We start from the raw sequence: 14,782 nt of genomic DNA on the forward strand, positions 1-14,782 counted from the left end.
ATCCCTAGATAGTTGCAGTTTTCTTTGTATAAAATAAAAAAAATATTTAAAGGTCTCATACATCAATGTTTTCCCGATTCTCTTTGTGCTAAACTGAACTTAAAGTAGCTGCATTTTCCTGGCTGCCACTGGGATAATCCTGCTAAGAAAAAAAGTAGAGTTAGATAAAATATTTATGCAGCGATGTATTTGTTCTTCTCGCCTTAAGAAAGTCAGGCCACAGGTTTTAATCACTGGGTTTTAATCCTAAGATATGGGCAGACCCAGTGAGTTCTTCCCTTTTGTGTACTTAGTGACTTTCGTGACTCACTGCCAAATTGGAGCCTGGAAGCGTGTCAGAGTGTGTGTGCAGGGAATAAAGAACAGTCCTAATAGTTCTAAGCCTCTGACATGACAAGATGAAAACGGTAATTGTAGTTTTTCAAATTCAGCAAAGCTTTTGAAATAGGACAAAGTTGCCCTGCCAGAAATCTGCAGTGCATGCAGAAAGATGTTTAAAGATGATGTTTTCAAAAGGCTGGGAGAATCTGAGACCAGCAAGTACAACACTCAAGCCTCCCAGGGCTCTTCTCCCCACTGTGCTGTGCACACTTGTTTAAAACATTTCCAGGGCAAACTCCCTTCTCCCATGGCAGATGAGGGTCAGAGTCAGGTGTCTGCAGTGCGTAAGACAGGACCAGTTTCCCCAAATAGAAGAGAAAAAAAATGTAGTAGGCTCTGGGGGTAAATTGTCTTTTGTTTTCAGCTATGTTTGTCCTTTGGGCTCAGCCTTTGCCATGGGTGCCTCGAAAGCACGCCACTGTGTGACGGCATTTCTAACCTGAACGTGCTATGCTGTAAAGACCCCAAAATAAAATGTGCAAAGGAAAACACTGGAACTAAGAGAACCAGTATAGATTGTGCTGTAGCTTAATGTAATGGCATTTCGAGTTGGAATATTAAAATAAACATGACTATATTGGATTTGATAAAGCCCAGTGCTTAGGTATTTGGAGGATGTGGGTAGTTGAATCTGGAGGTAGTTGTTGAACCTAAAGGATGCTGTCTAACCAGAACCCAGATATTCATGGAAATTCTTAAGCTTAAGGCTCATGCAGCTTTATAGATTTTGAATGAATTATTCAGTGTTGAAGAAACTCTGACGCTCAAATGTGTCCCTTGTGACTTTCCCCTGTGGGATGTAGGACAGAAACAGGGCAGTGGCTCTGAGTATCTGCTTTTACAAACGTGAAGCAGTCCCGCTTCAGCTTCAGCATCTGTCTCCTGAAGAGGCAGTTAAATAAAATAAATAAACAAATAAATAAAATAAAATAAAAGAGAGACCCTCACAGGCAAGGGCTTCAGAAAGTAAATCTAAGAGGGACAAAGGGGTGGGGAAGAGAAATGAGCCGTGGACAGATGGTAATTTCTTTTTTTTTTTTTTTTTTTTTTTTTTCGGAGCTGGGGACCGAACCCAGGGCCCTGCGCTTCCTAGGTAAGCGCTCTAACCACTGAGCTAAATCCCCAGCCCCGGTAATTTCTAATTATTGCTTCAGATGTCATCTTTGAGCCACCAAGACAAAGAACATTGATCAGGTCTCTCACACTCTTTAACCTTTCTCTTGGTAAATCATGTTGGGGAGTTTGCCTGTTACATTCATCCAGCTTTTGATCTCAGCCCACCATCCCATTCCAAGGATTTACATTAGTTTATTATCAGGGTGTGTGTTGATCAGTGATGGAGGATTTGCTTCACAGTCCTCAGCACCAAGGAGAAGATCTAAAGAGGGAGGGACCTGCAAATCAACAAAGACAGTAACTGTGCTTACACATTAACGTCTGGTGCTGTTTGATGACATCAGTGTACTTGAACAAGTTCTACAAAGACATCTACCCATCCACTGTAGTTATTACCTGGTAAGAAGTCTGCGTAGTGCTCTCCTTGCAATGCCAGTGCTTAGGAGACAGAAGTTGGCTTCAGGTTCAAGCCTGCTTGGGTTACCTACTCCTGTCACTGCGTGGGCTACAGACAGAGTGTGACGTGCCTGTCTCACAAAACAAAGCACAGGAGAGAGTTTGGGCTCTCTGTCCATGCAAACTTTATCATGGCATTTTTTTTTAATTTACTTATTTATTTTATGCATATGAGTACACTGTAGTGGTCTTCAGACACACACCAGAATACACACACATCGGATACGTTACAGATGGTTGTGAGCCACCATGTGGTTGCTGGGAATTGAACTCAGGACCTCTGGAAAGCAGTGAGTGCTCCTAACCACTGAGCCATCTCTGCAGCCCTAGTCATGTAAATTTTAATGATGCTAAAGCCGAACCTCTTAACAAACAAACTGCGGGTGGGAGAAGGTTCACAGAACTCTTCCAGGAGGCAGTAAATAAAACCCCTGTAAAAAGGTGGTAGCGCTGATCTAACTATACACGGTGAGTTTTTAACTTTTTTCAGCTATTTTTATTGTTAATCTGCATATGTGTGACTACGGGGTTCGTGTGCCATGGCATGCTTGTGGAAGTCAGAGGATAGCGTTCAAGAGTCTGTCTTTGCCTCCCACCTGGTAGAGGTGGTTTCTGCTGTCCTGCTGCTCCAGACTAGCTGGCCGATGAGCGGTGAGCGGGGCTTTTGGGCAAGTCTCCTGTTCCCCTCTCCCATCTCATGGTAGGCTGGGATTGCAGATGTAGGCTGGCGCCTCCACCTTTCTTACATGAGTTCTAGGAACAAGCTCAGCTCATTACACTTGCTTTGCACGCATCCCTGCTAAGCATCTCACCAGCTCCACCGAGGTTCATTGTAAAAGCAGTCGGAAGGCTGGGGACAGCACATGCTTCTGGGCCCAGGGAAAGACCAAAGCAAGGGATTGATTTTTGTTCAGAAATTTGGGCCAGCCTGGGGAACTGGATAAGACCCTGTCTCTCTTTGTTTGTTTGTTTGTTTGTTTTTTGTTTTTGTTTTTGTTTTTTTTTTGAGATAAGGTCTCATTATGTAACTCTGGCTGTCCTAGAACTTGTTATATATATAGACCAGGCTAGAGAAATATGCCTCCTATTGCCTCTTAAGTGCTGAGATTAAATGTGTGTGCACACTATGCCCATTGAGATCCTAACTCTTCAAAAGTGTGTATGTAGTAGAACGTTGACTTCTAAAGCAAGTTTTCTGGCATGTGCTAGGATAGACTAGAATGGTAGCCTCTCATATTGGATTCTCTAATCGTTACCTGGAATGGAGACTCATTGTATCTGATGAGGTTTCAGGCTTTCTGTAAGCTAGAATGTTTTGAAATGTCCTTAGGCATAGCTCCAGGGAGACTTAGGAACAGGGCTGTAAGACGTGTTGGTTGGGTGCAGTCTGGCGTCACTGTCTCCTCTTGCCTACCCAGTTACCTTCTTCTTCAGGATGATTCATATGGTGCTCTAGGCATGGCTGCAATCCCAACATGTCCACAGCCTGACACACGGGTGAGGGTGGCATTTCAGTGTCTCAGCTGGTCTTGTTTCTTGGCTAGTACTGGCATCCCCTGGTTGTCTGAGCCCCTGTTGATGAGAGTGGCTCCATGCTGGCCCCATGCAGCCACTCGTCTGCAGAAACTGTGTGCAGATACCTATCTGCCTGTCTGACAGGTGTTGGAGTACCCCAGTGGTTGCAGCTTCTCCTACTTGGAGGGTAATTCCACAGGAAACCCCTCACCCAAGAGCACTCAGATCTAGGTGAGGACACTCTGAACAAACCCCAGAGTTTGAATGAGGAGGGAGGTCTTTACAGCTGAATCCACCTTGACCACAACATGCAAGGCCTGTAAGTGGCAAAAGGAGGAAGCTGAAAGGCACTGTGATAGTCATGTGGTTTCCTGTGGTGACCTGAGGTGCAAGGCAGACCTAAGGAGCAGGTCTCATAGCTCCAAGTATAGCCCAGAAGAGGCCTTAAGATGGCAGGCTATGACTGCATTCCTCTCAACATTGTCCAGAGCAGCTTTCCCCAGATGGTGGGGCGTCTATTCTGTTATGACTAAAGATCCCTTGAGCATCTGTTTTATTGAAGGTATAGGGATTGTGGTGGTTTGAATATGCTTGGCCTATGGGAAGTGGTGCTATTAGGAAGTGTGGCCTTATTGGAGAAGGTATAACTTCCTGTGGGGGCGGGCTTTGAGGTCTTATAGTCTGGCCAGAGTAGTTCTTCTGACTGCCTTCTAGTCAGGATGTAGAACTCTCAGCTCCTCCAGCTCCATGCCTGCCTGGACACTGCCATGCTTCCTGCCTTGATGATGATAGACTAAAAACCTTAGAATGTTGTCCTTTATAAGAGTTACCTTGGTCATGGTGTCTGTTCACAGCATCGGAAACCCTAACAAAGACAGGGATATAAAAGCGAGAGAGATGGGCCCTAACCTTATGATGCCTAGAGTGCTCCATAGTGCACAGAGCTTGCCTGATTTTTAGATGGACTCTTTCTGGCTGAAGTGTGTATCTATTAGAGGGATATTGGAAGAAAACATGATGGTGGGAGTCTTCTGGGCCCCTGTTGGTTCCCACTGAACGGCAGTTTTCCTGTTGCCAAGGCTGGACACACTCATGCTCCCTTACGTCAAACAGGTTGAGACTCTTAGTCCCTGAATAGGTAGGGTCTGTATTGCAGTTCATCAGTTGAGAAGTTGTGGAGAATGGAGCCTCAAACATTGCTTTATACACACACACACACACACACACACACACACACACACACACCAAACAAACAAACAAACAAACAACCCAAATAGTGACTTGGTTCAGTATCTGTGGTTGGCAGCGCTGCCCTTCCCTTGAGGTGGCTCCCTAGAAAGGGACATGCTTGCACAGATGAGCCTGAGGAGGCTTTTCACTAGTGTTTCTGGGCCCTCCTGGAGATGTGTTCTTGGTGTGCACATCTTCCATTGCTAGTGAGTAAATGGCTTGAAGAGGTGCTGAAGAGAGAAGGGCCAGCACAGGGAATGATGTTGCCAATCATGTCATCCCTTAGAGCTCATCAAGAGCATTGGAACATGGTATGGTGCTGGAAACGCCCTCCTGAATTTTGTAGTTGTGGGCATCGGACATTTATTAATGTGAAACTAGGACAGCTGGGTTATGTTGCTGGATAAACCCCACGAGCCAGTTCTTGTACTATGACCATGCCTATTAACCGTCTTTCATGGTATTGCAGGCTCTTTGCTGACACAGCTACTGTTTTGTCTTTGGCAGTGACATTTCCGGAGGCAAACCCCTGGAAGTAGAGATGGCAGGGATCGAATACATGAATGACGACCCTGCTATGGTGGATGTTCTTTATGCCAAAGTCCACATGAAAGACGGCTCCAACAGGTAGGTTTTTAATGTCTGAGTATTTGGTTGGTTCCTAAAGGTTGGGGGCCTTCGAGGCTTGCAAGGCATCACTTTAAGTTCCCACCTTTTCTGTCCCAGCCTTCCTAGTACTAGGGTTACATGTTTGCACCAATGTGTCCACTCTGTTCATGAAAACAAGTATGCTAACACATTCAGAGAAGACGGTTGTGACCATTAGCCCAAAAGACTCTGAATAGGGAGTGTTGACCATAACAGTCAATTTTCTTTTTATTGAAGTGGTTGTGTCATCATAATTAGAGGTAAGAAGGCAGGTTCTATAGGTGATGTGATGGTGTTTGGCAAATACCAGGGCAATATGGGGATAACAGTCATACTGTTAACAGGTCATGGAACTGTTCAGATTAAGCTACCTAATATGTTAAGAGCAAACCAGTTGTGGTGATGCTCGCCTTTAATCCCAGCACTTGAGAGGCAGAGGCAAGTGGATCTCTTGAGTTTGAAGCCAGCCTGGTCTACAGAGTGAGTCCAGGACAGCCAGGCTACACAGAGAAATCACATCTTGAAAAAATAAAAGTTAAGAACAGTGCTTGGCATGTGCGAACATCATCTTCTCAGCCTGTAATTCCGGCTAAAGCCTTTATCTTTCTTTTAAGAATGTTTTTGTTACATGTATTTATTGTGTGTGTCTGTGTGGGCATGCGTAAGGACAGAGAACGATTTGCAGGAGTCTGTTCTCTTTGTCTGCCATGTGGGTCTCAGGGATGGAGCTGTGGGCACGGGTCGGGTGTGGCAGCGGCAGGTCAGGGGTGGCAGCGGCAGCAGGCCCCTCTCCTCACCCACGTTTTTATTTTTATTTTCTGAATGTTTTGCTTGCATGCATCTCTGTTCACCTCGTGTGTTCCTGGTGTCTGTAGTGGTCATAAAAAGGCATCGGATGTCTCTGGAATTGGAGTTACGGGTGGCTGTGGGCCGCCATGGAGGTGCTGGGAATCAGATCTACGTCCTTTGTAAGAATACCTGGTGCTCTTAGCCAATGAGCCATCTCTCCAGCCCCCAACTCAGTCACCTTGACAGCCCACTCCAGGCTAATTCTGAGGACAGCCATTTATCATGCTATCACCATGTATTAGAGAACATGAGATCATTTGTGCACAGAGATACTGGCTTTAAGGTGGAAGTTTATTTTGAGGGGAGGCATTTGGGGCAGAGTAGAATAGAGCTCACACTGAATCAGAAATCTGAGAAAATCTAGGCAGACTCCCAAATTCACTTGCTCTCATATAGAATCTCCTGTTGCTGTTTCTTGGCAGGTCTCCCTGTGTAGATCTGGGTAGCCTAGAGTTCATTGTGAGTGCTCGGCTAGCCTCAAACTCGGCATCAGTCCTGCTCTGTCTTCTAGTGCTGGGGTGGCAGGTGTGCCTGAACACCCAGCCTTCTCTAGGGTCTCCTGGGAGCTGATCTTACCATCTCCATAGTCTCCAGTTAGACATGGATTTTGAGTGGAAAAGAAGAAAAATGGTATACTGTGGTTTAGACTCTTGTGTCTGTGTCGTATCTCAGACTTTTCTCTTCTTTGATCCTTGCATATGATTTAAAGATCATACTAATGAAATTACGCTAAATCCAGGGGCACATTGCTCTTTCACATTACCTCATATGCAAAGTACAAAGGCACCCCACATAGGAACAGCAGGCTGGAACTCGATACCAGACATGCATGCTTCACCTGTGCGTTCCAGGCTGTAACTATCCACATGCCTTCATATTATTGTGATTCTACTACGACCGGAGGAGGTTACTCTCCCACAGTGAATGAACCAGAACAATAGTAGTCCTTAAACTGTTTCACAATTGCTTCAAATTCTTAAAAGTTAGGACACTGCCTAGTGAGCGCAAGGCCCTGGGTTCGGTCCCCAGCTCCGGAAAAAAAAAAAAAAAAAGTTAGGACACTTCAGAGAGCTTTTGTTTCTGGGTTATATATGTCAGTGCTTAATCATTAATATTTATTGTAATGAAAATAATATATAAAATATATATTATATAATTATATAATAATACTTATTAGTACTTACTGAAATTAAAACTTAGAGATTTAGTGTGCATTAATTTCTTTAAAAATAATGGTGGAGCCATCCCTAGCTGTGGCAGTGCTGGTAGGTGGTCCCTACCGCTCACCTGAGAAACAGGGACTCATGGTAAGGTTGGTGGTGAACAACTCAGGTACTACCCAGTCCTAGGTCCAGGGCTTTGAAGTAGCCCAGGCCAGCATCTACACCATCTGTGAACTGCTGGAGCCTGTGAAAGGGCCGGCACAGGGCAACAACAGGATATCTGAGAGCAGTCCCAGTGAGGATCCAGTGTTGAGAGTGAAGAAAAGCCCGAGACCTCAAACCAGACCAATGGTGTGCTGCAGTGAACATTTGCATGTACACATGTGTGAACAGAAGGGTGTACTATGGGACAGATTTTTTTTTTTTCCTTTGGTTCTTTTTTTCGGATCTGGGGACCGAACCCAGGGCCTTGCGCTTCCTAGGCAAGCGTTCTACCACTGAGCTAAATCCACAACCCCCGGGACAGATTTTTATTTTTGTTTTTTACTTTTTATTTCCTTTTGAGTAGGAGGTTGTATAGGTGGAGGGTGGATATGAGGGACAGGGAGATGAGTGGGACTGGGGTGCATGGTCCAGCCTGGTCTGTAGAGTGAGTTCCAGGATAGCCAAAGCTACCCAGAGAAACCCTGTCTCGGAAAACAGCAGCATCAATAATTGTAGAGGCTGGAGAGATCGCTTAGTGAAGTGCTTCCTGTGTAAGCATGAGGCCTAGAGTTTGATCCCCAGCCCCGGATAAGATGCTGAGTGTGCTATTGCACACCTGCAACCCTGGAGCTGGGAGGCAAGAGAAGGGATGGGCCCCATCACTGGTCAGTGCGTGAGAGCCGCTGTCTCCAAAACTGGCAGGCAGTGTTTCCAAGGGGAGTATAAAACACACACGCACGCGGGCGGGCGGGCGGGCGGGCGCACGCACGCACACACACACACACACACACACACACACACACACACACACACACACACACGATGAGATCTTTAACCCACACACAGTTTTTGTAACTTTGGTCTTTTAGAGAACAGTTTAGGGCCAGAAGTACAGTTTGGTAAGAGAACGCTTGCCTAGCATGAAGCCCTGGGTCTGAGTCTTAGTCCTGCATAGTGAGAAAAAGAAAAGGCCTGAGTCTGGGATAGAGCACAGGCCTATAATTCCACCACGTAGGAGGTGCAAGCTTAGGGGCTCATCTCACCCTCAGCTACATAGTGAGTTTTAGGTTAGTTTGGGCTACGTGAGTCCCTTGTCTTACAAAACAAAATAAAAATCCTCCCCCAAAAAGGCAGAAGAAACCAATGGTTTGCTGAACAATACAAGTCTTCTAAATATTGTTACGTTTTACTATGTTGCTGTTTTTAAAATGTGTGCTAAGGTTACTACTACTGTTATCAAACTCTTTAAGCACTCTGAAATTGTGAAGCCCGTGATGGCTTTAAATTTCTAATTTTCATCTGAAAGCTCAAATTTTTAAGATTTATTTATTTATTATATATAAGTATGCTGTAGCTATCTTTAGACACACCAGAAGAGGGCATCAGATCCATTACAGATGGTTGTGAGCCACCATGTGGTTGCTGGGAATTGAACTCAGGACCTCTGGAAGAGCAGTCAGTGCTCTTAACCTCTGAGCCATCTCTCCAGCCCTGAAAGCTCAAATTTTATCATTGGCAAAGAATGTTGATGATTGCTTTTAAGTTCTTTTTAAAGAAAAATACCCATCAAAGTCGGGAGTGGCCCACGTTCTTGATCCCAGCACTCAGGAGGCAGAGGCAGGCAGATCTTTGTGAGTTCAAGGCCAGCCTGGTCTACAGAGTGAGTTTAAGGACAGCCAAGCCTGCATAATGAAGCCCTGTCTCAAAAAACAAAAACAACAAAGATAAGGAAAAGAAAGTATCTACCAAGTAGCGGAGTCTGATCAGCCATAGCCTGCCTGTCAATGTTCTCCCAAGTACAAACGGTGCTGGGTGGACAGAGATCGGCTCAGTGCCCAGCTCCTCCAGACAGCCATCGCTTAGGTGTACAGTGCAAGAATGTGAAAAGGATGTGTGTTCATGAGCAAAATTCAAGGCTACACCATGTAGACTTTTTCAGGCTGCAAATGTTCAGTGAAGATTGTTACTAGTAAAATGATCGGGTGCCACCACGGTTTCTGTGCTGAGGGACCCAGGTCTGCCTGTCATTGCTTTTTGCATTGATTTGAGGCAGTATTTCACTGCTTAGCCCAGGCTAGCCTTAAACTTTCAGTCCTCCTGCCTCAGCCTTCTAAGTACTGGGATTTCAGGGTCATGTGACTGTGCTGGGCTGCAACCTTGCTCTTGTATCATAATTGCAAATGTTGGCCAATAAAAGCAGTACTAATATGTCACATTGTGGTGCCACACATGCACTGCCTCCGAGCCATGTCCTAGCTCGGACCGTTCTTGATGCTAGCCCAGTGGCTCAGTTGGTCTAGGTGCTTTCTATTCAAGCCCAGCAGCCTGAATTCATGTAAGCGAGGAAGGTAGATGGCTTCAAAATCTGCCATCTGACCTCCACAAATGAGCCACACACAACTCCCCACAATGATAAAAATTAAATTTAAAAATAGTTTTGACCTCATGACCCCCTATTCCTGTCTCAGGAATCCACAGAATACACCAGAAGATATGAAATTCCTGTCTCTAGCACTTAAAACTGTCATTTCCTGGGAAGTAGAGTTAAATTTTGGTTGGCATTTAGTGTGCCAGGCCAGAATGGAACCATGATAGAGCTCATGTGTAATATTGTCAGGGGTTGGGTTTGATCCCAGCACTGCACACATATACTCACAGCATCTTCATGTGGTCTTTGCAATATTTGTATGAAGTAGAGGATGGTGTGCAGATACACACTTAAACTCAGGGTTGTGATACAACCTATGCTGGTTTATAGGCACACAGTTACCAGGAAGGCATACGGGAAACTGAGATTTTGATGTTTGATTCTGCACAATAATGAAATGTTCTCATCTCTACTTCAGTTCCATTTTAAGGCACATGTAGCGGAGACCAGATAGATAGGACTTACTCCATTCTTGTTGGCATCCAGAGGGGAAAGAGGAGCTCAGAAAGAACAATGGGCTTCCTGCCTTGAGCATTTTCACTGGCGTTTGCCCTCCTTCCCTGTTGCTGCTCAGATCCTTAGGTCCTCATGTGCAGATGAAGGTTTGCGGATGGAAAAAAACGAGACCATAGAACTGAGTTCTTTTGAAGACAGTCCTCACACTGGATCTGACTCCTCAGTGATGGAGAGCTCAGGTCTCAGCGGCCAGCTCATCAGAACGTTCCCCACAAAGCCAGCCCTACACGTTTGCTGTACTTCTTGTCAAAGCTTCGTGAATTAAATGGCAGACTGACACTGAGTCCACTAATGTGATCAACCAAGAATGTTTCTGAGTCATTCCCATCTCCTCTGCTGCTCTACTGTGAGCTTTATTGTCCATTTCCCCATAGGAATAGCAGCTGTTATGTCAGGATGTGTCACTCCCCCCTTCCCAGATGTACACTGTTTAAGACTGTATTCTAAAGCTCAGGTTTAAGTCAACTTACAGACCTTCTGAAATGTCTCCTTCGTGCGAGGAAATTTAGAGGGTTGGCTAATTGATATGGGAGTAAGACATGGCTCCTTTTAAAGTGTGTGTGCCTGTGTCTATGTGTGATGTGTGTGTGCCTGTGTATGATGTGTGATATGTATGTGTGTGTCTGTCTGTCTGTCTGTACGTGAGATGTGTGTCTATGTGTGATGTGTGTGTGTCTGTACTATGTATGATGTGTGGTGTGCGTGTGTGTGTGTGTGTGTGTGTGTGTGTGCGTGTGTGTGTCTTTGTGTGAGATGTGGGTGTGGGGGGGGGTGCAGAGGATTTCTTTCTTTTTCTGTTGTTCTCTACCTCATTTCTTAATTAATTTGCTTTTGAGACAGGGTCTCTCACTGAAACTGAAGCCCATAAGGAGGTTTCAGGCTAGAAAGGGCTACATAGTAAGACTGGTTTTTATTCTGTTTTTGCTTTGTTTTTGTTTAGTAAGGTTGTTTGTATAAAGTTAATATAATAATTACAGTTATTAACCAACAGAAAACATCACTTGAAAGCTAAAATCTGTGTTCTCATTATAGCAACAAAAATTACAAGATAATTAGGAATAAATATGACAAAGCCCTTGTAAGACTTTTTTGCAGGAAATTGTAGCATATAAAAGATTGTGTGTTCAATAATAGATGCTGCCTTAGTCCATGGCCTTTTGCTGTGAGCAGACGCTGTGACCACAGCAACTCATAAGGACAGTATTTCATTGGGGCTGGCTTACAGGTTCAGAGGTCCAGTCCATCATCATCATGATTGGGGGAGCATGGTGGCACGCAGCTGAGAGCTTTACATCCTGATCTGAAGGCAGCAGAAAGGAAGAGCCATTGGGACTGGGTTGGGCCTCTGAAACCTCAAAGCCGACCCTCAGAGACATTCTTCTCTAACAAGGCCACACCTCGAAATCCCTCTCAAATAGTACCTCTCCCTAATGACCAAGAATCCAAACCACTCAGCCTATGGGGGGGTCATACCTATTCAAACCACCACAGATGCCATTTAAAAGCATTTGTGGTTAATTCTGTCAGAATTTTATTCAACATTTTTTGGTCATGTCCTTTCCACATTCCTCACCCTTACTCCTCTATATATGTGTGCCTGGTGTCCTTAGAGACCAGAAGTCAGATCCCCTAGGACTGGAGTTAGAGATGATTGTGAGCTGGGAACGGGAATTGAACCTGGATCCTCTGAAAAGCAGCAGTGTTCTTAATCTCTGAGCTAAATTTCCAGCACACCCCACTTTCTCAAAAATAACCCAGTAGGTCCAGTTTATGCTACCCATAGACCCCCAGGTGTAGGGCTATCTTCTGGAGCATGGTCAACGTGTTGGTAGCTACACCATTCCAAGAGCTCTGACTCTCCCTTCCCCAGGGACCATCAGCTGTTCAGGGCTCCTCAGTTAGGGCTGGGACTCCTGAACCCTTCCCCCTTCATGCTAGAATGGGACTGACTGGGTCTTGTACAGACACCACTCTTTAAAGATGCCATTTTGCGGGGTTGGGGATTTGGCTCAGCGGTAGAGTGCTTGCCTAGCAACCGCAAGGCCCTGGGTTCGGTCCCCAGCTCCGAAAAAAAGAAAAGAAAAAAAAAAGATGCCATTTTGCTCCCCATAGCTTTATATGCATTTAAAGCAAGTCATGTGCTGCACACATAACTGAAAGGGAGAGCCAGGAGCAGGAGCCATTGCTGTAGGAACAGGAGCAAGGTGTTTAGAAGCCATTAGAGTAGTCTGGGAGAAGCAAAATGGCCCAAATTAGAGCAGTGGCAGTGGGAATCAATAATTGGATGCAAGAAGTAGAATATGCTTGATTGGGCAATTTTCTTAAACCAGAGGATAGAGAGATGACTAAGCTAGTTTATGTCAGGAATACAAAGGTTATTCAGATTAGGAAATCTAATAATATCCCTGTCAAATTTAAAAGCAATATCTAAATACATGCTTAAAAGGATTTTGCTGGGGACAGAGGCACACTCCTGTATTCCCAGCACTCAGGAGGGAGGCCAAGGTAGAGTTCAAGGTCATTCTTAGCTACAGTGTAAGTTCTAGGTCTAGACTGCAAGAGACTTTTGAAAAACCAAGACCCAAGTTAGATCCCTAGGTCCCACTGGTGGATGGAGAGAACCAACTTCTCGAGTTATTCTCTGAGCTCCACACTGTGCCTACCCATGGTCACAGGTAAATAAACAAATAAAATTTAAAAACAAAGGCAAAACAGAAAAGAAGTAGATATAGTCTAGCTGTTGAGAACTGGCAAATGGGAGAGTTGCATTTGTTTGTTTTGGTGCTGAGTCCTGTGTGGCCATTTGGAAGGGATGGTGTTTCCCAACCCTGGAACAGCCAACAAGGCATGGGCCTCCACAAGTGTTATGGTTGCTAGGTGTAAGACTTGTTTGTATATTTTACGTTATGTTCCTCCTTTGAGGTGAATGTCCTCTCTGCCAAGGGTAATCCTTGGTAGGTAAACTCCATGGTAACCAGAGTAACTCCATGGTAATCAGTAACTCCATGGTAATCAGAGACAGCACAAGTCCAGGAGGTGAGGGTGTCTCTATGTCCTTAACAAAAAACGGCAAACTGTAACCTTCGGGACAGGCCTTAAGGCTGTAGAAAACTCTGAGAACATGAGTTTTAAAATATATAATTTCTCGGGCTGGAGAGTTGGCTCAGCGGTTAAGAGCACTGACTGCTCTTCCAGAGGTCCTGAGTTCAATTCCAGCAACCACATGATGGTTCACAACCATCTGTAATGGGATCTGATGCCCTCTTCTGTGTGTCTGAAGACAGCTACAGTGTACTCATATAAATAAAATAAATCTTTAAAAACAAAAACAAAAAAAATATATAATTTCTCAACTATGCAATATGAAAGGATGCAATATGAATTATATGAGGGACTTCACAGACCTAAAAGAACAGAGGCAGCTGCACTATGAACCAGCTTGTCAGAAAGATACAAAGGCAGGCAGATTCCTGAGTTCAAGGTTAGTCTGGGACAGAATGAATTTAGGTTGGCATAGTGGGAATGGTAATCTCAGGATGGATCCCACCCAGCTAAACTTATTGTTTGTGCTTACAAAGGCAGGAGGCATGGGGTTGGGGATTTAGCTCAGTGGTAGAGCGCTTGCCTAGGAAGCGTGAGGCCCTGGGTTCGGTCCCCAGCTCTGAAAAAAAGAACCAAAAAAAAAAACAAAAAAAAAAAAAAAAAACAAAAAAAACAAAGGCAGGAGGCAGATCTCTGATTTTCTCTCTTGCTAGAAAAATTCTAAAAGATTCCTGGATAGCTCATGGGTTTTCCAACCAAAGTCAACACAGCTAGTATAGAAATATATATAAGAGCTGTGTTCATTCTCCAAGCACCTCTCTCTGAGTAGCTTCTAGAAAAAAAAAATTCTAAAAAAGCTGTGTTCACTCTCCAGAGATCTCCAGACAGCTCACCTCTTGCAGACGAAAGCCCAGACTTTTATTTACATACAAATTTATTTACTCCAGGTTCCCTTTTGATTATCCCATGACTCCACCTTCCATGACATTAGGCCCTTGATTCTTAGAAGACAGCAAGCACTTTATTTGCACCTGGATAGCTTCATTTTTCATGTTTAAAAATAAAGTGCTTTTTTTCTAGAAGCTACTCAGAGAGAGCTGCTTGGAGAATGAACACAGCTCTTATATATATTTTTATACTAGCTGTGTTGACTTTGGTTGGAAAACCCATGAGCTATCCAGGAATCTTTTAGAATTTTTCTAGCAAGAGAGAACTGTCTCGAGCAGAAAGCTAC

At 44.5% G+C, this 14,782-nt stretch overlaps 1 protein-coding gene across 11 annotated transcripts in view; it reads left to right on the forward strand.

Annotated features, from left to right (window-relative positions):
* The window catches only part of Ascc1 (activating signal cointegrator 1 complex subunit 1), a 90,152-nt gene that overhangs the window by 40,777 nt on the left and 34,593 nt on the right, over positions 1 to 14,782 (forward strand). For 8 of the 11 annotated variants that reach the window (XM_006256404.4, XM_006256405.4, XM_006256407.5 and 5 more), the window contains exon 7: positions 5,206 to 5,325. In XM_006256404.4, the coding sequence (XP_006256466.1) occupies positions 5,206 to 5,325 (120 nt within the window). Of the gene's footprint in view, positions 1 to 5,205; positions 5,326 to 10,564; positions 14,226 to 14,782 lie in introns of those variants that run through there. The other 3 variants (XM_039098614.2, XM_063279072.1, XM_063279073.1) reach the window with 1 other exon arrangement.

Source organism: Rattus norvegicus, chromosome 20, assembly GCF_036323735.1.
Source record: "Rattus norvegicus strain BN/NHsdMcwi chromosome 20, GRCr8, whole genome shotgun sequence".
NCBI classification, from domain to species: domain Eukaryota; kingdom Metazoa; phylum Chordata; class Mammalia; order Rodentia; family Muridae; genus Rattus; species Rattus norvegicus.